Source organism: Oncorhynchus clarkii, chromosome 10, assembly GCF_045791955.1.
Source record: "Oncorhynchus clarkii lewisi isolate Uvic-CL-2024 chromosome 10, UVic_Ocla_1.0, whole genome shotgun sequence".
In the NCBI taxonomy this organism is placed as follows: domain Eukaryota; kingdom Metazoa; phylum Chordata; class Actinopteri; order Salmoniformes; family Salmonidae; genus Oncorhynchus; species Oncorhynchus clarkii.
Genome location: NC_092156.1, coordinates 432413 through 457983, shown reverse-complemented (window position 1 = coordinate 457983; position 25571 = coordinate 432413). Strand labels below are relative to the sequence as shown.

General features: G+C 43.8%; 1 protein-coding gene across 1 annotated transcript; it reads left to right on the top strand.

Annotated features, from left to right (window-relative positions):
* Positions 1–1955: 1955 nt before the first annotated feature.
* Positions 1956–24768, top strand: LOC139417899 (dihydrolipoyllysine-residue acetyltransferase component of pyruvate dehydrogenase complex-like). Its single transcript, XM_071166883.1, has 14 exons — positions 1956–2494; positions 11238–11339; positions 12328–12452; positions 13151–13292; positions 13429–13555; positions 14712–14887; positions 15059–15200; positions 15282–15352; positions 20160–20261; positions 21464–21571; positions 21911–22029; positions 22105–22267; positions 22481–22617; positions 23841–24768. The coding sequence occupies exons 1-14, from the start codon at positions 2249–2251 to the stop codon at positions 23968–23970; spliced, it is 1890 nt and encodes a 629-aa protein (XP_071022984.1). The 5' UTR covers positions 1956–2248; the 3' UTR covers positions 23971–24768.
* Positions 24769–25571: the final 803 nt, after the last annotated feature.

The following is a 25571-nucleotide window of genomic DNA, read 5'->3' as shown; positions in this document are numbered from 1 at the left end:
TGCAGAATTCTGCATGCAGTCTAAATTTGGTGTTTGTCCCATTTTGTGAAATCTTGATTGGTGAATGGAACCCAGACCTCACAACCATGAAGGGCAAAAACTGATTCAAGTATTTTGTTTCTTTTGATGGCATAGAAGGCCCTTCTTGCCTTGTCTCTCAGCAGTCGTTGGTAATGTTTTGTACTATTAACTATAGTCGCTACTGCATATGGAACATACAAATCTACTTTTTGACCCATAGTAATGGAGGGGATGTTATGCAGAACCATTTCAGTTGCTTGTACTAATAGGCATGGTGGCATTTCTCTTGCCAAAAGTCGATTTCCTCCAGTGCCTGACTTGTCTTGTCTTTTCCTCCATGGTTCTGTGTAACTACAGTGCCATTCCTGTTCATGCATAAACATTTTAAAGGGTAATTCTACCCCAATGCAGGCGCTGAACTCAATTGCTTGTTTAACTCCCTCTGGATCCCTGCTTTATTAAGGCACTTGTTTCCCAGTGTCCCCTTTGCTTACAATAATGACAGAATGTATATCGGTCATAAGACATTGTTCTAACATTCTCCACAGATATATATCTCTATATACTTATAAATATATTATCAGTTGTGTAATTAAGTGGACCACAATAACCAAAGACAATCAATGCTGTCTTGGAGCTCAATAACCAGAGACAAAAGTTGCCTTAGGGTGTTTTTCACATATTAAGAACCGATCTCGGTCCTCTTTAAAGTGCCCTTGCCTTTGAATGAGGACTTAACTCTTTTGCCAGTTCACTTCACCTATTTTGTGGTCCGAGTCCTCTTTTTGCATTCACATTGCTATGTTTAGAAAGGAATCAAGATCTTTTTCAAACATTCACTCAATTAACTCTGGGTTTTTCCAAAGTGCAGGGCAAGCCATTCCATCAGAATGTGTTATCGGACAGCTAGTTATACCTACTTACATTGTGAAAGCTAATAGATTGCATTTTGTTTTAAGATGAGACATGATTGTTATCAGAAGATACTAATAACATGTAAATATTATTATTAACAGAATAATAACTACAGATTAAATAATGGAGTAATTGAAAATTGTACAGCCAAGGGTGTGTGTTCACATTGCCCTAAAAAGGGAACCGGTCCAACTGTGAAAATACCCCTAGACCACAATAAACCAAAATAAATCCATTCACGTTCGTCAACGTTCATTCATATTCAAACCAAAATCCAGATTGGGTCTATTCCAGTAACCGGTTATAGTATCATTATTCTTAACTCATACTGCCCGGTATTTTGAGAAGGGAAAGCCAATTTACCTTCAATTTGTAGATCTCTTACGACAGGGGAAACCCCCACCACCCACTAGACACAGACATCTCTGAAAGGGATTTAGAAAAAGGGTCCCTTAGCTCTTAGTTTGGGCCAGGAGAAGTTGTCTGGTTCCCAGCGGGCAATATGTTAAGCGGAAACAATAAATAGTGGTCCTAGCTGTTAAAAGCTAACCGTGTCGTGAAATCCATGCAAAAACAAGTTCAGTATTCATCACTAACGATGGGTTGTTTTTTCAATTTTTTTATCAAAAACAACAAACCGAGTGTTTCCAGCAGACTGTGTTCAGCTGCACCCAGTTATAAACTTTACGGCACAAGTCTCAAAGAAATCTAAGAAACTGGACATTATTGTGGCTGCGGCAGAAACGTTTTTGGGACTTAATGATTTTACATCTAAAGACCTGCAAGCGGTACTGGCGCCGAAAGACCCACCCTCCCAGGTTTCCCTTGAGCCTTTGTTGGGATCAGATCTTTTTCTTTTTTTTACTAAAGTTGTCTGATTTAGTTTATTTATCTTTTGGTAGTTTGGTAGTGGTTTTGGTATTTTATTCCATATTTAGGAATCCTGTTTTCATCCCGCACAGTAGGTGGCAGACTGAGCATGAAGTTGTGTGATCACCAATGTACCATAGCAGCAGAAGAGCTGTGTTGCGACTTTATTTTACGACAGTGGAGTCCTCAACGTTGCCAGCTCAATTACGGTTTTCTTTTTAGAATCTTCTGCCCAATGCCACTGTAACATGCCCGGAAGGACAGCCGTAAAGCGTTGTGGTTAAGGAGGTCATTGGAAAGTGAGCTGTTTGCTAGCTACCTGGGCAGGTTCGGGGGGACAGAAAGACACTTTATTGCTACCATTGGTATCAGACATTCTGTTACCTGAGTAGCTCAAACTGAATCTAAAAGCTGTTTCAGCGACTAAACTTATAAAGGCGAAATGCTCCGTCTGGTCCTGCGGCTGAGGCCGTCTGCAGGGTTGCCTCGGTCCTGCGGTGCCCAACCTGAGCTTGCCCTGAGCTCTCGTCCCGTTCGGGGACCCTGTCATCTGAGGCGCTACCACGGCTCTGTCCGGTCCAGGGCTGTTTGCAGTGGAGGTCGTTTCAACATGGTGGTCTTCGCCAGTAGAGCCCTGCTACAGCCCGCCCAGACACAGCGCTTCTACAGCCTACCACCGCACCAGAAGGTATGTTGACTTAGCTAGCTAACTGCTGTACTTGTGTGGGCTCTTAAGACGTCCGTTTCAGACAGTATCCTTAGCTTTGCTAGCTAACTAGTTAATGGTATTTTCTTTATTTTAGCCAACAGATATCAGGGGAGTAGCAGCCATTGACAGTGACACGGGACCATCTTAATCAGTTAGCCACCCAGAGTCGTAAACTAACCAACTAGCTAGCTGTGTCCGTGGTAGTAGCAGGAACTAACCAACTAGCGGTGTCCTAGGTAATAGCGGCAGCTAACCAGTCCCTTGCGGGAACTAACCAACATACTAACTAGCGGTGTCCATAGTAGCAACAGTAGTAGCCAGCATATCCGACCTGCTTGCTTACAGCTGCACTAAGGTCAAGCAGCATTCCTGTGTATATCAGGACATATTATCCTGACCAACTTGCCCTCCAAATACACCTCTGCTGTCTTCAACCAGGATCTCAGCGACCAATGCCTCATTGCCTGCGTCCGTAATGGGTCTGCGGTCAAACGACCACCCCTCATCACTGTTAAACGCTCCCTAAAACACTTCTGCGAGCAGGCCTTTCTAATCAACCTGGCCCAGGTATCCTGGAAGGATATTGACCTCATTCCGTCAGTAGAAGATGCCTGGTTGCTCTTTAAAAGTGCTTTCCTCACCATCTTAAATAAGCATGCCCCATTCAAAAAATGTAGAGCTAAGAACATATATAGCCCTTGGTTCACTCCAGACCTGACTGCCTTGACCAGCACAAAAACATCCTTTGGTGTACTGCATTAGCATCGAACAGCCCCCACGATATGCAACTTTTCAGGGAGGTTAGGAACCGATATACACAGTCAGTCAGGAAAGCAAAGGCTAGCTTTTTCAAACAAAGTTACATCCTGTAGCACAAACTCCCAAAATTTCTGGGCCACTGTAAAGTCAATGGAGAATAAGAGCACCTCCCATCTGCCCACTGCACTGAGGCTAGAAAACACTGTCACCACTGATAAATCCATGATAATTGAGAATTTCAATAAGCATTTTTCTATGGCTGGTCATGCTTTCCACCTGGCTACCCCAACCAACAGCCCTGCACCTCCCACAACAACAAAATATTTGTGTAGATGTGCAGCTGCATCTCATGCTGTACCTAGTTCCCACCTCAAACAAAACCGCCCACACTGGGCAGGATGTTGCTGTGAGAGGGATGGATGGCACTCACCCCTTTTAACTGGGAGAGAAGAAAATCATAATTTTGGACTCTTATCTACTGATGTGTGTGTGTGTGTGTTAGGATTTCCGTTACGAAAATATGGCACCATTTGACCAGCAGCATTTTAATTTACCAGACATTGAAATGTACCTGATTAGGGTGTCCACCCACAGGGCTGAGAATGACAGAAATCATGTTTAGATTATGGTATTTAATGATGTGTGTTCTTACCACACACTTTGAAGATGTTAGAATAATTGTCCACATTTACTTTCCCTCAGCCAACAAGAACGGTAATGAACCACAAAATCACTATGCATCTGCGGTTCATCAGTTTCAAGTTGGGGAAGAACATTTTCACCATAAAAATGCACCTTTATAATAAAGCTTTCCATTATTCATTACGTTTGCAGACTTATGTAAGATATGCTACTGTTCTTAACACGATGATTAGATTAAGGCTGTGCCCAAATTAAAAATAAAATAAATGAAACATCTTGGTCAACCATAAATTAGAGTAGGGCCCTGAAAAAAATAAATGCATCTTAGTCGACTGCAAGTCATCTGTTCTTTCAACCAATCGATTGGTATTTTTCCATATGGACACACCCTATGTGTTTTAATCAAATCAACTATATGCAGTGAGCTTGTCTGTTTTAATTAAGGTTTGATATAATAAGAAAAATGCTCCCACTCCTGCTGGGATTCGCAGTTTCTGCCATTCCTCTCCTGAAGTTGCCAGTAATAGGCTACACGAGTAGTCGGCAACATTTCACATGTGGAATGCCAATTTTTCTTGCCATTTCTAACGACTGTTACGGACTACAAAGGGAAACCCAGACGTGAGCTGCCCAGTAATGCGAGCATACCAGAGGAGCTAAATGCCTTTTTATGCTCGCTTCGAGGCAAGCATGAAGCATGTATGAGAGCACCAGCTGTTCCGGATTACCTTGTGTTCACGCTCACATCGGCTACGGTGAGCGTGAAGACCTTTTTCAACAGATCAACATTCACAAATCTGCGGGGCCAGACAGATTACCAGGACATGTACTCAAAACATGCACGGACCAACTGGCAAGTGTGTTTATTGACATTTTCAACCTCTCCCTGAAAGTCTGTAAAACCTACATCTTTCAAACAGACCACCATAGTCCCTGTGCCCAATAAAGCGAATGTAACCTGCCTAAATGATTACGGCCCCAAACAACATATTCTCAGTATAAACTATTCCTGCAACAACTCTTTGCCTATGACAAAACCCAGGTATCACTCTACTGTAGTCAACCTGTTACCTACCCAGACTGCTGTCCTCCAGGTATAACTCTACTGTAGTCAACCTGTTACCTACCCAGACTGCTCTCCTCCAGGTATAACTCTACTGTAACCAACATGTTACCTACCCAGACTGCTCTCCTCCAGGTATAACTCTACTGTAACCAACCTGTTACCTACCCAGACTGCTCTCCTCCAGGTATAACTCTACTGTAGTCAACCTGTTACCTACACAGACTGCTCTCCTCCAGGTATAACTCTACTGTAACCAACATGTTAGCTACCCAGACTGCTCTCCTCCAGGTATAACTCTACTGTAACCAACCTGTTACCTACCCAGACTGCTCTCCTCCAGGTATAACTCTACTGTAACCAACCTGTTACCTACCCAGACTGCTCTCCTCCAGGTATAACTCTACTGTAGTCAACCTGTTACCTACCCAGACTGCTCTCCTCCAGGTATAACTCTACTGTAGTCAACCTGTTACCTACCCAGACTGCTCTCCTCCAGGTATAGCTCTACTGTAACCAACCTGTTACCTACCCAGACTGCTCTCCTCCAGGTATAACTCTACTGTAGTCAACCTGTTACCTACCCAGACTGCTCTCTTCCAGGTATAACTCTACTGTAACCAACCTGTTACCTACCCAGACTGCTCTCCTCCAGGTATAACTCTACTGTAGTCAACCTGTTACCTACCCAGACTGCTCTCCTCCAGGTATAACTCTCCTCCAGTCAACCTGTTACCTACCCAGACTGCTCTCCTCCAGGTATAACTCTACTGTAGTCAACCTGTTACCTGCCCAGACTGCTCTCCTCCAGGTATAACTCTACTGTAGTCAACCTGTTACTTGCCCGTTCTGCTGTCTTCCAGTTTGATTGTTATTATAATAATATATTTCACATTGCTAGAGCATGTACATTTAAATGGGCAGCTTTGTACAGGGTAGGAACATTTATCAAGTTACATTGTTTTAGTAACTGGCGTGCGCAACAAACACTCGGCTTTGGTGCCGTATGTCAAAGTATTGTTGGCAAATGGAATGCGCTACTCAATCCAACATTATTTTTGATTTCAGGATTCTTGACTTTACCTTGAAGAGATACAATAGTCTTTCTTCAGCCAATCATTTGTTTCAGTGTCATTGTCTACAAGTCATGGACATGCGCTCCATGACAGACCCGTAGCACTCACGTCGGTAGCCATGAAGTGCTTTGAAAGGCTGGTCATGGCTCACATCAACACCATAATGCCGTAAACCCTAGATCCATTCTAGTTCTAATACCGCCCCAACAGATCCAAAGATGACGCAGTCTCAATCGCACTCCACACTGCCGTTTACCACCTGTACTAAAGGAACACCTATGTGAGAATGCTGTTCATTGACGACAGCTCAGTGTTCAACACCATAGTGCCCTCAAAGCTCATCACTAAGCTAAGGACCCTGGGACTAAACACCTCCCTCTGCAACTGGATCCTGGACTTCCTCACGTGCCTCCCGCAGGTGATAAGGGTAGTCATCAACACAACTGCCACGCTGATCCTCAACACTGGGGCTCCCCAGGGGTGTGTGCTCAATCCCCTCCTATACTCCCTGTTCACCCACGACTGCGTGGCCAAGCACGACTCCAACACTACAACAGTGGTAGGCCTGATCACCGACAACGATGAGACTGACCTCCTCCCTATAGGCTGAGACCTGGCAGTGTGGTGCCAGGACAATAACCTCTCCCTCAGTGTGATTTAAGATAAAGGAGCTAATCGTCTTCCTGGACCTCCTCAAATGTCCACCTCAACATCAGACTCTGAGGCCTCATCTTCACTGTCACTTTCCAACCTTGTTGAGGATGGTTTGTTGTCAGGCTCAAAAAGCCTAATTTGCCCGGATGGCCACCAATTTTTCAACCCTTGTCAGCCTGTTCAGCCTGTTGCTTGCTTTGGGGTGTGTGTTCCCAAACAAGGACCAGTTGTGCTCGGAGTTGGCTGATGTTGGTGGGATTAGAAGGGTGATGGAGGCGATGGGAATGAGCCTCAGATCCACAAAGTCCCTTCCACCAGGTGGCTGATGAGACATGTTGGCACGAGTGCCATATTGCATCTCCATCCCAAAGCCCTTGCTTGGAAGTGTACTTTGCCAGACTGCCAAGAACCGTGTCCTCATCCAGGCCAAGGTGGCGAGACACTGTAGTGATGACACCATAGGCCTTGTTGATCTCTGCACCAGACAGGATGCTCTTGCCAGCATACTCGGGTTCCAACATGTATGTGCTTCATGCAGAAGTCTTCATGCTTTTTGATGTATTTCAGAACTGCATTTTCCTCTACTTGGAGCAACAGTGAAGTGGGCAGGGCAGTACGGATTTGTTCTCTTACATCTGCAAGCAGGGTCTGAACATCAGACAGGATGGCATTGTCTCCCTCAATCCGTGCAATGGCTTGTGCTATTGGTTTCAGGCTGCTTACCACTCTCTCCCAAAATACATCATCCAGAAGGATCCTCTTGATGGGGCTGTCCATATCGGCAGACTGTGTTATGGCCCTTTCTTGGAGATACTCCAAGATTCCATGTCAAACATGATGACAACACCACCCCTACAGGTGTTTTTGGGCAGCTTCAATGTGATGCTCTTATTCTTCTCATTTTGCTTGGTGATGTAGATTGCTGCAAAAACTTGATGACCCTTCACATACCTAACCATTTCCTTGGCTCTCTTGTAGACTGTATCCATTGTTTTCAGTGCCATGATGTCCTTGAGAAGATTTAGAAGGCCAGCATCCCGGAGTCGCCTCTTCACTGTTGACATTGAGACGGGTGTTTTGTGGGTATTATTTAATGAAGCTGCCAGTTGAAGACTTGTGATGCGTTTGTTTCTCAAACTAGACACACTAATGTACTTGTCCTCTTGCTCAGTTGTGCACCGGGCCTCCCACTCCTCTTTGTATTTTGGTTAGGGCCAGTTTGCGCTGTTCTGTGAAGGGAGTAGTACACAGTGGTGTACGAGATCTTTAGTTTCTTGGCAATTTCACGGATGGAATAGCCATCATTTCTCAGAACAAGCATAGACTGACAAGTTTCAGAAGAAAGGTCTTTGCTTCTGGCCATTTTGAACCTGTAATCGAACCCACAAATGCTGATGCTCCAGATACTCAACTAGTCTAAAGAAGGCCAGTTTTTTTTATTGCTTCTTTAATCAGGACGACAGTTTTCAGCTGTGCTTACATAATTGCAAAAGGGTTTTCTAAGGATCAATTAGCCTTTTTTTATTTTCTTATTTCACCTTTATTTAACCACGTAGGCCAAATGAGAACAAGTTGTCATTTACAGCTGCGACCTGGCCAAGATAAAGCAAAGCAGTGTGACACAAACAACAGAGTTACACATGGGATAAACAAACGTACAGTCAATAACACAATAAAAGAAATCTATATACAGTGTGTGCAAATGTAGTAAGATAATGGAGGTAAGGCAATAAATAGGCCATAGTGGCGAAATAATAATAATAATAATAATAATAATAATAATAATAATAATAATAATAATAATAATTACAATTTTAAACACTTGAAATGTGCAAGTAGAGATACTGGGGTGCAAAGGAGCAAATAAATAAATAACAATATGAGCATGAGGTAGTTGGGTGGGCTATTTACAGATTAGCTAACACAACGTCTCATTGGAACACAGGAGTGATGGTTGCTGATAATGTGCCCCTGTACGTCTATGTAGATATTGCATAAAAAATATGATGTTTCCAGCTACAATAGTTATTTACAACATTAACTTCTTGGCGCTATCCATCCGGTTGCGGGATCATTTTCAGCAACCGCTGAATAGCATAGCGCAACAGTCAAATAATATTACTAAAAAATATTAATATTCATGAAATCACAAGTGCAATATTGCAAAACACAGTTTAGCCTTTTGTTAATCTACCTGTCGTCTCAGATTTTGAAATGATGCTTTACAGCGAAAGCAATCCAAGCGTTTGTAAGTTTATCGATAGCCTAGCATAGCATTATGTACACTTAGCATCAGGAAGCTTGGTCACAAATCAGAAAAGCAATCAAATTAATCGTTTACCTTTGACAACGCAGACGTATATTCCAAATAATATCCATAATGTCCACAGAAACATGTCAAACGTTTTTTATAATCAATCCTCATGTTGTTTTTAAAATATATATTCGATAATATATCAACCGAGTGTGTAGGTTTTTCAATAACAGCAGGAGGAACAATGGCGGCTTTACTCAGTTGCGCAAAAACTCACTCAGAGCCCCAACCTATCCACTTACGCAATGTGATCCTTCACGCTCATTTTTCAAAATAAAAGCCTGAAACTATGTCTAAAGACTGTTGACACCTTAGGGAAGCCATAGAAAAAGGAATCTGGTTGATATCCCTTTAAATGGAGGATAGGCTTGCATAGGAACAGAGGTTTCAAAATAAGAGGCACTTCCTGATTGGATTTTTCTCAGGCTTTCACCTGCAATTTCAGTTCTATTATACTCACAGACAATATTTTTACAGTTTTGGAAACTTTATAGTGTTTTCTATCCTAATCTGACAATTATATGCATATTCTAGTTTCTGGGGCTTAGAAATAGGCAGTTTCAAATGGGTACGTTTTTTTAGCCAAAAATGAAAATACTGCCCCCTACACGCAAAAGGTTAACGATGTCTACACTGTATTTCTGATAAATGTTATGTTATAATAATGGACAAAAAATGTGCTTTTCTTTAAAAAACATGGACATTTTTAAGTGACCCAAAACGTTTCAACGTGTGTGTACAGTTGAAGTTGGAAGTTTTACATACACTTAGGTTGGAGTCATTCAAACTTTTTTTTTTTAACCCCTCCACAAATGTCCTGTTAATAAACTATAGTTTTGGCAAGTCGGTTAGGACATCTACTTTGTGCATGACACAAGTAATTTTTCCAACAATTGTTTAGAAAGATTATTTCACTTATTCACTGTATCACAATTCTCGTTGGTCGGAAGATTACATGCACCCTAAGTTGACTGTGCCTTTAAACAGCTTTTGAAGCTTCTGATAGGCTAATTGGCATCATTTGAGTCAATTGGAGGTGTAACTGTGGATGTATTTCAAGGCCTACCTTCAAACTCAGTGCCTCTTTGCTTGACATCATAGGAAAATCAAAAGAAATCAGCCAAGACCTCAGAATGAGAATTGTAGACCTCCCCAAGTCTGGTTCATCCTTGGGAGCAATTTCCAAACGCCTAAAGGTACCACATTCATCTGTACAAACAATAGTATGGAAGTATAAACACCATGGGACCACGCAGCCGTCATATCGCTCAGGAAGGAGACTCATTCTGTCTCCTAGAGATTAACGTACTTGCGAAAAGTGCAAATCAACCCAAGAACAACAGCAAAGAACCTTGTGAAGATGCTGGAGGAAACAGGTACAATGTATCTATGTCCACAGTAAAATGAGTCCTATATCGACAACCTGAAAGGCCGCCCAGCAAGGAAGAAGCCACTGCTCCAAAACCGCTATAAAAAAGCCAGACTACGGTTTGCAACTGCACATAAAGACAAAGATTGTACTTTTTTGGAGAAATGTCCTCTGGTCTGATGAAACAAAAATAGAACTGTTTGGCCATAATGACCATTGTTATGTTTGGAGGAACAAAGGGGGAGGCTTGCAAGCCGAAGAACACCATCCCAACTGTGAAGCACGGGGGTGGCAGCATCATGTTGTAGGGGTACTTTGCTGCAGGATGGACTGGTGCACTTCACAAAATAGATGACATCATGAGGGAGGAAAATTATGTGGAACCATTGAATGACCCCAAGCAGCATACTCCCAAAGTTGTGGCAAAATGGCTTAAGTACAACAAAGTGAAGGAATTGGAGTGGCCATCACAAAGCCCTGACCTCAACCCTATAGAGCAGAAGTGAAAAAACATGTGCGAGCAAGGAGGCATACACCAGCTCTGTCAGGAGGACTTTTACTAGGATTAAATGTTAGGGAATTGTGAAAAACTGAGCTTAAATGTATTTGGCTAAGGTGTATGTAAACTTCCGACTTCAACTGTGTATATATGTGTATAAATAAGTGATGTAGACAATTACGTTGATGGAAGCTACAATCTATCTGCAATTTTAAAGCTGATCTACCCCTAAAATAAAAAATAATACTAATTACATAACACATATGGATGGAGTCATGTAGTAGCCACCCTTTGCCTTTGATAGCTTTGCACACATTGATCGTGTGTGTGTGTGTGTGTGTGGCAGGTGGAGCTTCCTGCTCTGTCCCCCACCATGCAGACTGGAACCATCGCTCGCTGGGAGAAAAAGGAGGGAGACAAGATCAACGAGGGAGACCTGATAGCAGAGGTGACTAGTACACACACACACAGAGAGACCTGATCAGTTCAGATACTAACCCTGACCTAATTACTGAGGTGAGAATCAGCGATGTAGTGGCAACAAAATAAGTGGGTAAACGCTGATTACCGTTCCAGTTATTAAAGTTACTCACACTATACTTTCAATGCATTTTCCCGCTAAAATAAAGGTGTTTAAACACTTCTAACTACCTAACCCTTCCATTTCCTGTTTAGATACTAAGGCTGCTTTATAATAGCTGATTGAATCAGAAGAAAGTTCCTTATTCACTTGGTGACCTGGAAGTTTTTGACTTAAAGCAAGAAAAAGATTGTTTGAATTTGTCGAATGAATGGAGGAAGGACGCTGTGTCAATCCTTATCTACCCCCTCCTTCAAAAGATGCACAGGAGTGGCCTTGGCTGCCGGTTATTGCGGGAGTGGCCTTGGCTGCCGGTTATTGCGGGAGTGGCCTTGGCTGCCGGTTATTGCGGGAGTGGCCTTGGCTGCCGGTTATTGCGGGAGTGGCCTTGGCTGCCGGTTATTGCGGGAGTGGCCTTGGCTGCCGGTTATTGCGGGAGTGGCCTTGGCTGCCGGTTATTGCGGGAGTGGCCTTGGCTGCCGGTTATTGCGGGAGTGGCCTTGGCTGCCGGTTATTGCGGGAGTGGCCTTGGCTGCCGGTTATTGCGGGAGTGGCCTTGTGAAAAGATAAACATCAAACCTGGTTTGAGACTTTTAAATAATTTTGGGAATTTCTCTGAGAGGTTTGAATGTCACAATCATAATAATGTTAAATAAATTGCAATGTTACTTTATTCATGCTTTATATTTCAATGTTTTATATTTTCTCTCTTCCTCTTCGTTCTTCTCCTCTCTTCATCTTCTCTCTTTCTTCCACGTCTCTCTCTTCCCTTCTTTGAACTCTGATGTTTTTAACTTGTGTTCCTCAGTTTCATACGTGATGAACACAGACCTGGCTAACTGTGTGTGTGTGTTAGGTGGAGACTGACAAGGCCACGGTGGGGTTTGAGCTGTTGGAAGACTGTTACCTGGCCAAGATCCTGGTACCTGAAGGAACTAGAGACGTTACCGTGGGAGCAGTCATCTGCATCACCGTCGACAGGTACGTCTGTGCTTGTTTGACTTGTACTTTTACCCCTTTTTCTCCCTAATTTTGTGATATTGAATTGGTAGTTAGTCTTGTCCCATCGCTGCAACTCCCGTACGGACTCGGGAGAGGCGGAGGTCGGGAGCCATGCGTCCTCAGAAACACAACCCTGCCAAGCAGCACAGCTTCTTATCACACTGCTCGCTTAACCCGGAAGCTAGCTGCACCAATCTGTCGTAGGAAACACTGTCCAGCTGGCGATCAAAGTCAGCTTGCAGGCGCCCAGACTGCGATAAGGAGACGCTAGAGCGCGATGGGACAAGAAAATCCCGGCCGGCCAAACCCCCCCCCCTCCCCAATTGTGCGTCGCTTCATGGGTCTCCCGGTCACTGCCGGCTGGAATCGAACCCGGGTCTGTAGTGACTCCTGAAGCACTGCGATGCAGTGAAAAAGACCGCTGCTGCAGAGGGAGGCCCTCTGTGTGTGTCTTCTGACCTGTGCGTGTGTCTTCTGACCTGTGCGTGTGTCTTCTGACCTGTGCGTGTGTCTTCTGACCTGTGCGTGTGTCTTCTGACCTGTGCGTGTGTCTTCTGACCTGTGCGTGTGTCTTCTGACCTGTGCGTGTGTCTTCTGACCTGTGCGTGTGTCTTCTGACCTGTGCGTGTGTCTTCTGACCTGTGCGTGTGTCTTCTGACCTGTGCGTGTGTCATCAGTGCTGATCTGATCCCGGCCTTTAAGGACCTGACATTGGAGAAGCTTGCTGCTAGCTCCGCCTCTTCTGCAGCTGTCCCTCCCCCTGTAGCAGCCCCGCCCCCTGCTCCCTCCCCCGGAAGCTCCCTACCCACTCACATGAAGGTAGGACACACACACCATACATGTTGCTGGATTAAACACTTTCACTGGAGATTCTCTGTGAAGATGCATTATATTTTCAGAACCAGAAACCCTCCCAACCTGTCTGTCTGCCTGTCTGTCTACTCATCTGTGTTAGGTGTGTCTGCCAGCCCTGTCTCCTACTATGACCATGGGGACAGTGCAGCGCTGGGAGAAGAAGGTTGGAGAGAAACTCAGTGAAGGAGATCTACTGGCGGAGATAGAGACCGACAAGGCTACCATCGGTCAGTACACACACCCACGGGGTATACACCACACCATAGACACACAAGGCTACCATCGGTCAGTACACACACCCATGGGGTATACACACCACCCAGGGGGTATACACACCACACACACCACCCATGGGGTATACACACCACACCATAGACACACAAGGCTACCATCGGTCAGTACACACACCCACGGGGTATACACACCACACACACACACACAGGGTATACACACCACACCATAGTCACACAAGGCTACCATCGGTCAGTACACACACCGACGGGGTATACACACCACACACACCCACAGGGTATACACACCACCCACGGGGTATACACACCACCCACGGGGTATACACACCACACACACCCACTGGGTATACACACCACCCACGGGGTATACACACCACATAAAAACTGCCAGAACCGCAGTCTGTTTGGGAAGATTAGGTGAAGTATACAACTTCCACAGTCACAAGACAGGGAATTCAAAATGGCACGTGAAGTGAACTGTAGGCTACTGTAATTGGGGCGGCAGCGTAGCCTAGTGGTTAGAGCGTTGAACTAGTAACTGAAAGGTTGCAAGATCGAATCCCCGAGCTGACAAGGTACAAATCTGTCATTCTGCCCCTGAACAGGCAGTTAACCCACTGTTCCTAGGCCGTCATTGAAAATATAGAGTTTGTTCTTAACTGACTTGCCTAGTTAAATAACATTTTACATTTTAAAAAGAAACATGTCGTTTTCTAATTTTAACAGCTTTTAATTTCTAGAAACATGTCAAACTGATTTCATTTGGAAATGTTCTGTTTTTTTGTTCATGCATTTTCTCTCTGGTCCCTAAGCAGAGATGAGAACTTTATGTCAACTAGATGTCAACTACATTGAAGCAATCATCGATTTTATGACATTGGTGTACAAGGATTTATTTATTCTTGTAGGGCAGTAATGACCGAGAAGCTGCATGTATCTAATTATAAACAAGTTGACAAAGTAATAGCCTAGCCTACCAAAACATTGGAAATGGTTTGATTGTCACTATCACAGAGTCAGGCGGTTGTCGATGGGTTATTAGCTATTACGGGCAGGTGTGGATAAGCAAAACAGCTGACCCACGCAGCACTGCCACACTGTACACATTGATGTTAGTCGTGTGTGTGTACAGGGTTTGAGGTGCAGGAGGAGGGTTACCTGGCGAAGATCATGGTGTCTGAGGGAACGCGTGACGTTCCTCTGGGCGCTCCTCTCTGCATCATCGTGGAGAAGGAGAGTGACATCGCTGCCTTCAGTGACTACGTAGAGACAGCAGGGGCTGATGTCTCCACCCCACCCCCCGCCCCGGTAACACACACAACATTCTGATGGCTTGTACTATAACTTGTTAGCTAGCATTGTTAGAGATCTTGTATTATAACTTGCTAGCTAATTAGACATTTTCTAGATGGTTATCTGACAGACTGGAGAATACCTGTAAGTCAACTCATAGATACAACAACATTGTGTGTGTGCTAGGTTGCAGCCCCAACTCATGCAGCGCCCCTCCCTAGCCCAGCCCCCGTTGCCCCAGCAACCCCCAGGAAAGGGCGTGTTTTCGTCAGCCCGCTCGCCAAAACGCTCGCTGCTGAGAAGGGCATTGACCTGGCCCAGGTCAGCGGTGAGTTTACACAGCGGTGAGAGCACACACACACACACACCTTCTCTCTGACGCTTGTCTGTGTGTGTGTTTGTTTTTCAGGCTCTGGTCCTGATGGTAGAGTCACCAGGAAAGACATTGAGACCTTTGTCCCTCCCAAGGCTGTCCCTGCTGTAAGTCACCACATACACTTTACTGTTTTTTTCCTAGATGGGTTTTAATGCTTAGTATTGATGATTATTATTATTAATGCTTAGTATTGATGATGATTAATGCTTAGTATTGAGTATTACCAATACTTAGCTTAGTATTGAATCAAATGAAATTGTTTTAGTCACATGCGCTGAATACAACAGGTGTAGTAGACCTTACAGTGAAACGCTTACTTACGAGCCCCTAACCAATAATGCAGTTAAGGGAAAAAAAGAGAACATTTAAATAACAAATAATTAAATAGCAACAATAAAATGTCAGTAACGAGGCTATATACAGGGGGTTACCAGTACAGAGTAGGCATTGTCATGCCCTCTTCACGACTGTCTTGGTGTGCTTGGACCATGTTAGTTTGTTGGTGATGTGGACACCAAGGAACTCAACCTGCTCCACAACAGCCCTGTCGATGAGAATGGGGGCGTGCTCTGTCCTCCTTTTCCTGTAGTCCACAATCATGTCCTTTGTCTTGATCACGTTGATGGAGAGGTTGTTGTCTTGGCACCACACGACAAGGTCTCTGACCTCCTCCCTATAGGCTGTCTCATCGTTGTCGGTGATCAGGCCTTCCACTGTTGTGTCGTCGGCAAACGTAGTGACTGTGTTGGAGTCGTGCTGGGGGTGGCCCGTCAGGAAGTCTAGGATCCAGTTGCAGAGGGAGATGTTTCGTCCCAGGGTCCTTAACTTATTGATGAGCTTTGAGGGCACTATGATATGAACGCTGAGCTGTAGTCAATGAATAGCATTCTCACATAGGTGTTCCTTTTGACCAGGTGGGAAAGGGCAGTGTGGAGTGGAATAGAGATTGCATCATCTGTGGATCTGTTGGGGCGGTATGCGAATTGGAGTGGGTCTAGGTTTCTGAGATAATGGTGTTGATGTGAGCCATGACCAGCCTTTCAAAGCACTTCATGACCTCAGACGTGAGTGCTACGGGTCTGTAGTCATTTAGGCAGGTTACCTTGGTGTTCTTGGGCACAGGGACTATGGTGGTCTGCTTGAAACATGTTGGTATTCCAGACTGTCAGGGACCAGTTGAAAATGTCTGTGAAGACACTTGCCAGTTGGTCAGCGCATGCTCGGAGTACACGTCCTTGTAATCCATCTGGCCCTACAGCCTTGTGAATGTTGACCTCTTTAAAGGTCTTACTCACATCGGCTATGGAGAGCGTGATCACACAGTTGTCCGGAACAGCTGGTGCTCTCATGCAAGCTTCAGTGCTGCTTTCCTCGAAACGCGCACAGAAGTTATTTAGCTTGTCCAGTAGGCTCGTGTCACTGGGCAGCTCACGACTGTGCTTCCCTTTTGTAGTCCATAATGGTTTGCAAGCTCTCCCAAATCCGACGAGCGTCGGAGCCGCTGTAGTAGGATTCGATCTTAGTCCTGTATTGAAGCTTTGGCTGTTTGATGGTTCGTCTGAGGGCGTAGCGGGATTTCTTATAAGCTTCTGGCTTAGAGTCGCGCTCCTTGAAATCGGCAGCTCTACCCTTTAGCTCAGTGTGGATGAAGCCAGTGACTGATGTGGTGTACTCCTCAATGCCATCGGAAGAATCCCAGAACATATTCCAGTCTGTGCTAGCAAAGCAGTCCTGAAGCATAGTATCTGCGTCATCTGACCACTTCCGTATTGAATGAGTCACTGGTACTTCTTGCTTTAGTTTTTGCTTGTTGTAAGCAGGAATCAGGAGGATCGAAGTATGGTCAGATTTGGAGGGCGAGGGAGAGCTTTGTACGTGTCTCTGTGTGAGGAGTTAAGGTTGTTGTTTTTTCTCCTCTTGTTGCATATGTAACATGCTGGTAACGGATTAAAGTTCCCGGCCACTAGGAACGCCACTTCTGGGTGAGCATTTTCTTATTTGCTTATGGCCTTTATAGAGTTGGTTGAGTGCGGTTTTAGGCCAGCATCGGTCTGTGGTGGTAAATAGATGGCTACGAATAATATAGATTAAAACAATCTTGGTAAATAGTCTGGTCTAAAGCTTATCATGAGATACTCTACCTCAGGCGAGCAAAACCTTGAGACTTCAATAATATTAGATTTCGTGCACCAACTGTTGTCAAATCGACACAAACCACCCCTTGTCTTACCGGAGGCAGCTGTTCTATCTTGCCAATGAAGTTAAAACCCTGCCAGCTGTATGTTATCCATGTCGTCATTTAGCCACGTTTCGGTGAAACAACGTTTTTAATGTCCCATTTTGCACACCAGTATTTCTACTTGCACATCCTCACCTGCACATGTCACTCCAGTGTAAGTTGCTAAATTGTTGGCCTATTTATTGCCATACCTCCTTACTTCATTTGCACACACTGTATACAGATTTTTTCTATTGTGTTATTGACTGTATGTTTGTTTATTCCATGTGTATCTCTGTTGTTTTTGTCCCACTGCTTTGCTTTATCTTGGCCAGGTCACAGTTGAATATGAGAACTTGTTCTCAACTGGCCTACAAGGTTAAACTAAGGTGATCTGGCCTACCTGGTTAAACTAAGGTGATCTGGCCTACCTGGTTAAACTAAGGTGATCTGGCCTACCTGGTTAAACTAAGGTGATCTGGCCTACCTGGTTAAACTAAGGTGATATGGCCTACCTGGTTAAACTAAGGTGATCTGGCCTACCTGGTTAAACTAAGGTGATCTGGCCTACCTGGTTAAACTAAGGTGATCTGGCCTACCTGGTTAAACTAAGGTGATCTGGCCTACCTGGTTAAACTAAGGTGATCTGGCCTACCTGGTTAAACTAAGGTGATCTGGCCTACCTGGTTAAACTAAGGTGATCTGGCCTACCTGGTTAAACTAAGGTGATCTGGCCTACCTGGTTAAACTAAGGTGATCTGGCCTACCTGGTTAAACTAAGGTGATCTGGCCTACCTGGTTAAACTAAGGTGATCTGGCCTACCTGGTTAAACTAAGGTGATCTGGCCTACCTGGTTAAACTAAGGTGATCTGGCCTACCTGGTTAAACTAAGGTGATCTGGCCTACCTGGTTAAACTAAGGTGATCTGGCCTACCTGGTTAAACTAAGGTGATCTGGCCTACCTGGTTAAACTAAGGTGATCTGGCCTACCTGGTTAAACTAAGGTGATCTGGCCTACCTGGTTAAACTAAGGTGATCTGGCCTACCTGGTTAAACTAAGGTGATCTGGCCTACCTGGTTAAACTAAGGTGATCTGGCCTACCTGGTTAAACTAAGGTGATCTGGCCTACCTGGTTAAACTAAGGTGATCTGGCCTACCTGGTTAAACTAAGGTGATCTGGCCTACCTGGTTAAACTAAGGTGATCTGGCCTACCTGGTTAAACTAAGGTGATCTGGCCTACCTGGTTAAACTAAGGTGATCTGGCCTACCTGGTTAAACTAAGGTGATCTGGCCTACCTGGTTAAACTAAGGTGATCTGGCCTACCTGGTTAAACTAAGGTGATCTGGCCTACCTGGTTAAACTAAGGTGATCTGGCCTACCTGGTTAAACTAAGGTGATCTGGCCTACCTGGTTAAACTAAGGTGATCTGGCCTACCTGGTTAAACTAAGGTGATCTGGCCTACCTGGTTAAACTAAGGTGATCTGGCCTACCTGGTTAAACTAAGGTGATCTGGCCTACCTGGTTAAACTAAGGTGATCTGGCCTACCTGGTTAAACTAAGGTGATCTGGCCTACCTGGTTAAACTAAGGTGATCTGGCCTACCTGGTTAAACTAAGGTGATCTGGCCTACCTGGTTAAACTAAGGTGATCTGGCCTACCTGGTTAAACTAAGGTGATCTGGCCTACCTGGTTAAACTAAGGTGATCTGGCCTACCTGGTTAAATAAAGGTGAAATAAAAAGGATCGTCTGGATCGGAGCTCATCTTTTTTATTCTACAGTGATTGCACGTTGGTTAATAGGAATGATGGTAGGGTTATCCACTCGCCGTCGGATTCTTATTACCAATGCTTTGCTTAGTATTGGTTTTTTTCCAATGCTTAGTATTGGTTTTTTTCCCAATGCTTAGTATTGTTTTTTTTTTCCAATGCTTAGTATTGTTTTTTTTCCCAATGCTTAGTATTGTTTTTTTTTTCCAATGCTTAGTATTGTTTTTTTTCCAATGCTTAGTATTGTTTTTTTTCCCAATGCTTAGTATTGTTTTTTTTTCTCCAATGCTTAGTATTGTTTTTTTTCCCAATGCTTAGTATTGTTTTTTTTCCCAATGCTTAGTATTGTTTTTTTTCCCAATGCTTAGTATTGTTTTTTTTCCCAATGCTTAGTATTGGGTTATGACCAATGCTTAGTATTGGGTTATGACCAATGCTTAGTATTGGGTTATGACCAATGCTTAGTATTGGGTTATGACCAATGCTTAGTATTGGGTTATGACCAATGCTTAGTATTGGGTTATGACCAATGCTTAGTATTGGGTTATGACCAATGCTTAGTATTGGGTTATGACCAATGCTTAGTATTGGGTTATGACCAATGCTTAGTATTGGGTTATGACCAATGCTTAGTATTGGGTTATGACCAATGCTTAGTATTGGGTTATGACCAATGCTTAGTATTGGTTTTTTTTTCCCCAATGCTTAGTATTGGTTTTTTTTTCCCCAATGCTTAGTATTGGTTTTTTTTTTTCCAATGCTTAGTATTGGTTTTTTCCAATGCTTAGTATTGGGTTATGACCAATGCTTAGTATTGGGTTATGAGACTTTCATTGATTAATGGTCTGTAGACACAGATCTGATGCGATGTTCACTCAAAATGGGATGTCATTTTGTGGTTGTTTCTGTGTGTTTGTGTAGGCTCCAGTGTCAGCTGCTCCTAGCCCTGCCTCTACTCCCTCCCCAGCCGTTGCCGTGTCAACAGGCACCTTCACCGACATCCCCATCAGCAACATCCGACGGGTGAGCTGAGCTAGCAAGCCAAGGAGGGATCCGTGAAATTGGCACCTGTTAGCGGCATTAACAGGTCCAAATCATGCTAAAAGCATACAAATAAAAGTCCTCTGTTTAGTTCATCACAATATATTTTGGCTGAGCATTGTTAAGCTGGAGGCATCAAGGTCACACGATCATACCATGTTTTTTAAATATAAAATGTAAGTTACTTAAACATACATTTATTGAAAATACAAACAATATGTTATTGAAATCAATGAAAAAAGATTGACTGTTTTCATATTTCACCATTTAATATGTTCGCTGGGCTGTTTATTGATCCACATTTTGGGTGAGTGTGTGAATCAACGGCGTGGAAGGTGTGTTCCACAACGCACTAGCGGAGGAACTAACCTTTCATGGAGTGGCATTATTTTCCAGAGAACGCATAGAGCCCCGAGTTGGTTATCCCTTTTATACCATGGTTATAATTTCACACATTTACCACTAGAAATGGGTTCATTTACCACTAGAAATGAGTTCATTTACCACTAGAAATGGGTTTAACATCCACTAGAAATGGGTTCATTTGCCACTAGAAATGGGTTTAACATCCACTAGAAATGGGTTCATTTACCACTAGAAATGGGTTTAACATCCACTAGAAATGGGTTCATTTACCACTAGAAATGGGTTTAACATCCACTAGAAATGGGTTTAACATCCACTAGAAATGGGTTTAACATCCGCTAGAAATGGGTTTAACATCCGCTAGAAATGGGTTCAACATCCGCTAGAAATGGGTTCAACATCCGCTAGAAATGGGTTCAACATCCGCTAGAAATGGGTTCAAGTTGGATAGATAGCTACAGTAGGAGCCGTTGTAACCAAACAGACTCGCTAGTTTATCTAACCAAACCATCATTCCTAGCTTGCCATTATGAAAATGAAATTTAACAATGCCAATAATGTTTTCAATTCGACTAGCTTTCAAAAGCAGCTCAGACATAGAACATGTAAGAATGAACTACAGCCATTGAATTATACCGTGCTGATATACTGTGTGTTGTAGGGAAATAATGCACGCTCTAGAATGCCCTTCAAGCAATCAGAAACAAGTATTCAATGATGTCATGGTATAAATATGTATTAGTCAGCGTTATATCTGACTGGAGGTGGACGGGGTGTGGCATGTGACTTTAATGTCAGGTGATATTGTTGTTACCTAGGTGATAGCCCAGAGGTTGATGCAGTCTAAACAGACCATTCCCCACTACTACCTGTCTGTTGACGTCAACATGGACCAAGTCCTGGAACTACGCATGGAGCTCAACACTGTGAGTCTGTCTGTCTGTCGTCTGGCTGGCTGGCTGGCTGGCTGGCTGTCTGTCGTCTGGCTGGCTGTCTGTCGTCTGGCTAGCTGTCTGTCGTCTGGCTGGCGGTCTCTCTGTCTGTTGTCTGGCTGGCGGTCTCTCTGTCTGTCGTCTGGCTGGCTGTCTCTCTGTCTGTCGTCTGGCTGGCTGTCTCTCTGTGAGTCTGTCTCTCTGGCTGTCTCTCTGTGAGTCTGTCTCTCTGGCTGTCTCTCTGTGAGTCTTGTCTGTCTGTAACCTCTCCCCCCTCTCGCTCTCTCTCTTTTGGCCTCTCTCTCACCCCCTCTCTCCTGCCCTTCCTCCTAGGAGGTAAAGGCCCAGAACATCAAGCTGAGTGTGAATGACTTCATCATTAAAGCCAGTGCTCTAGCCTGCCTTAAGGTCCCTGAAGCCAACTCCTCATGGCTCGATTCTGTTATCCGACAGTGAGTACACACACTGACACCATGCAAAAACACATATTTTTCAATAGGTCAGGTTTTACCTGTGTGTGTGTGTAGGAACCATGTGGTGGATGTGAGTGTGGCGGTGAGTACACCCAACGGTCTGATAACGCCCATCGTGTTCAACGCCCACACCAAGGGACTGGCTGCTATCAGCTCTGATGTCTCAGCCCTGGCTGCCAAGGCCCGCGACGGGAAACTACAGCCGCATGAGTTCCAGGTAACTACAGATTATACACACAAACAAAATATATATATATATATATATATATCTATATATATATCATACATACATACATACATACATACATACATACATACATACATACATACATACAGAAACAAATGTGTTAAACACATCTGATACACTCACACATCATTAGTTGGTCCCACAGGTTCCAGGAGCTCAATCCTCAAAAACTGTGTGTTTCAGGGAGGCACGTTTACCATCTCTAACCTGGGAATGTTTGGCGTCAAGAACTTCTCAGCCATCATTAACCCTGCCCAGGCCTGTATACTGGCAGTAGGGGGCTCAGAGAAGAGACTGCTGCCCGCTGACAATGAGAAAGGGTAACTACACTACCACTATACAATACTACTACTATAACAACACTATACTAGACTATAGTACAACCCCAGGCCTACTCCATCGACACTATACTACCTCTACATATACAGTGCATTCGGAAAGTATTCAGACCCCTTGACTTCTTCCACATTTTGTTAAGTTACAACCTTAGTTTAAATAAATACTAATCCATTTTAGAATACACACAATACCCCAAGTTTATCATTTTAAAAGGTTAATTGATTATTGCGTCTTCCGAAACATGACCCGCCAAACTGCACTTAACACCCACCCGCCAGCCGACATCACAATACCCCATAATGACAAAGCGAAAAGTTTTTATTTTTTTTTACAAATATATTAAAATTATACAGAAATACCTTATTTACATAAGTATTCAGACCCTTTGCTATGAGACTCTAAATTGAGCTCAGGAGCATCCTGTTTCCATTGATCATCCTTGAGATCAAATCAAAAATCTAATTAAATTGTATTTGTCACATGCGCCTAATACAACAGGTGTAGACTTTACAGTGAAATACTTAAGCCCTTAACCAACATGATTTAACAAGGGGGGGCAATTACTTTGTTACATAGGGCCATGAAGGTTCGGATAGCTTTTTTTCCCTAAAAATAAAATGATCACTTAACTGCGTTTTGTGTTAACCCAAGTAATCTTTGTGCAATATTACAAATTGTTTGATCTGAAACATTTTAAGTGTGACAAATGTGCAAAAAATAAGAAATCACAAATGGGCAAATAGTTTTTCACAGCACTGTACTTTACTATGCTAGACTACACTACTATCATACTACAATGGTAAATATAAGGGCTCTCAAACTAACGAGTGGATATTTTCAGCACCACCAGAGATCAAATCAAATGTATTTATATAGCCCTTCGTACATCAGCTGATATCACAAAGTGCTGTACAGAAACCCAGCCTAAAACCCCAAACAGCAAGCAATGCAGGTGTAGAAGCACGGTGGCTAGGAAAAACTAGAAAGGCCAGAACCTAGGAAGAAACCTAGAGAGGAACCAGGCTATGAGGGTTGGCCAGTCCTCATGCAGTGCACCTGGTTAGATTGACAGGTTGAAGCGATGGTGACGTCATTGACATGATTTAATGTGATTTCATAATGTGACGTCATCATGATATTGATGGGTTACGGACAGGGCTTTTAAAACTAATGGTGATCATACTGTGCTCTGTCGGGTGTGTAGGTTTGATGTGGCCAGCATGATGTCGGTGACGTTGAGTTGTGACCATCGCGTGGTGGACGGAGCGATCGGAGCTCAGTGGCTCGCAGAGTTCAGGAAGTTCCTGGAGAAGCCTGTCACCATGCTGCTCTGATTGGACAACTCTCTCACCAGGCCATGCTGTGGTTGGCTGCAGCCGTCGGCAAGCTGATCTGATTGGTGGAAACCTTTTCATCATGCTTCTGTGATTAGCTGGCCCACCACAAGGACACTCCCCCTTAAAGGGGTGAGGCAGGACTCACTCCCCTCCCAGAGTATAACACCCCTCCCCATCTCTCTCTCTTTATTTATTGCGACCACGTAGTTACAGTTTAGACCAGAAGCCATAATGTCACTCATGTTTATAAAGGGAACTGTTACAGACCCGCCCCTGTGTGTGTGTACAAAGAGTATTGGAGATTGTGTTTAAAAGCCAAAGTAAGATGTAGAATGCCCCCTAGACTCACTCACATGCCCACTGCAGACCACCCTAGCTCCTCTGAAGAACCATGTGTTGTGAACACATTGACAGTTCTGCTGGTTGTATGTTCTCCCTTGTAGTTTGTTCATTGATTGATTGGCCAGAGTTCACTCACCTATATTAAGTCTTCAGAGGGGAAGATCGCCAACCGGCCATGCTGCTTATCTCCAGGTGTGGAGCTGATCTATTGGTACCTTCTATAATGCTGTAGGATTGGTGGAATCTTCATTTACAGAGTAGGAGAGGCTTTATTCATGACATCACTCCTGACTAAGCTCTCTGTCAATCCCCTTCTTCTCCAGGACATGTTCTTGTTTTCTAACCCTTGATAAAGAACATTCTATTTACATGACATCATCTGTAAACAAGTGAAACTGGATATATGGTTTCCATGGAAATTACTGCTGAATAAATTGAAATGAGTCAAAATGAGCTACTATGGTGCTGTTGTGGAGAGTAATTCTGTATACAGATTAACTGGGTGTATATCCCATAGACAACAATGCATTTTTTTTATTTAACCAGGCAAGTCAGTTAAGAACAACTTCTTATTTACAATGACGGCCTACTAAAATGTCTCCTGCAGGAACGGGGGGCCTGGTTAAAAAATAATAAAATTAAATATAGGACAAAACACACATCACTACATAAAGAGACCTAAGATAGCAACACAAAAACATGGTATAAACATTATTGGGCACAGACAACAGCGCAAAGATCAAGAAGGTAGAGACAGCAATACATCACACAAAGCAGCCACAACTGTTAGTAAGAGTGTCCATGAATGAAAAGATGGAGGGAAAACTGTCCGGTTTGAGTGTTTGTTGCAGCTCGTTCCAGTCGCTAGTTGCAGCGAACTGAAAAGAGGAGCAACCCAGGGATGTGTTTGCTTTGGGGACCTTTAACAGAATGTGACTGGCAGAACTGGTGTTGTATGTGAAGAATGAGGGCTGCAGGAGATATCAAATTTTACATACACATGGTTAGCAGATAATGCAAGTGTAGGGGAGTGGGGCCTAAAAGGGTTTTATAAATAAGTATCAACCAGTGGGTCTTGCGACGGGTATACAGAGATGATCAGTTTACAGAGGAGTATAGAGTGCAGTGATGTGTCCTATAAGGAGCATTGGTGGCAAATCTGATGTCCGAATGGTAAAGAACATCTAGCCGCTCGAAAGCACCCTTACCTGCCAATCTACAAATTATGTCCCCGTAATCTAGCATGGGTAGGATGG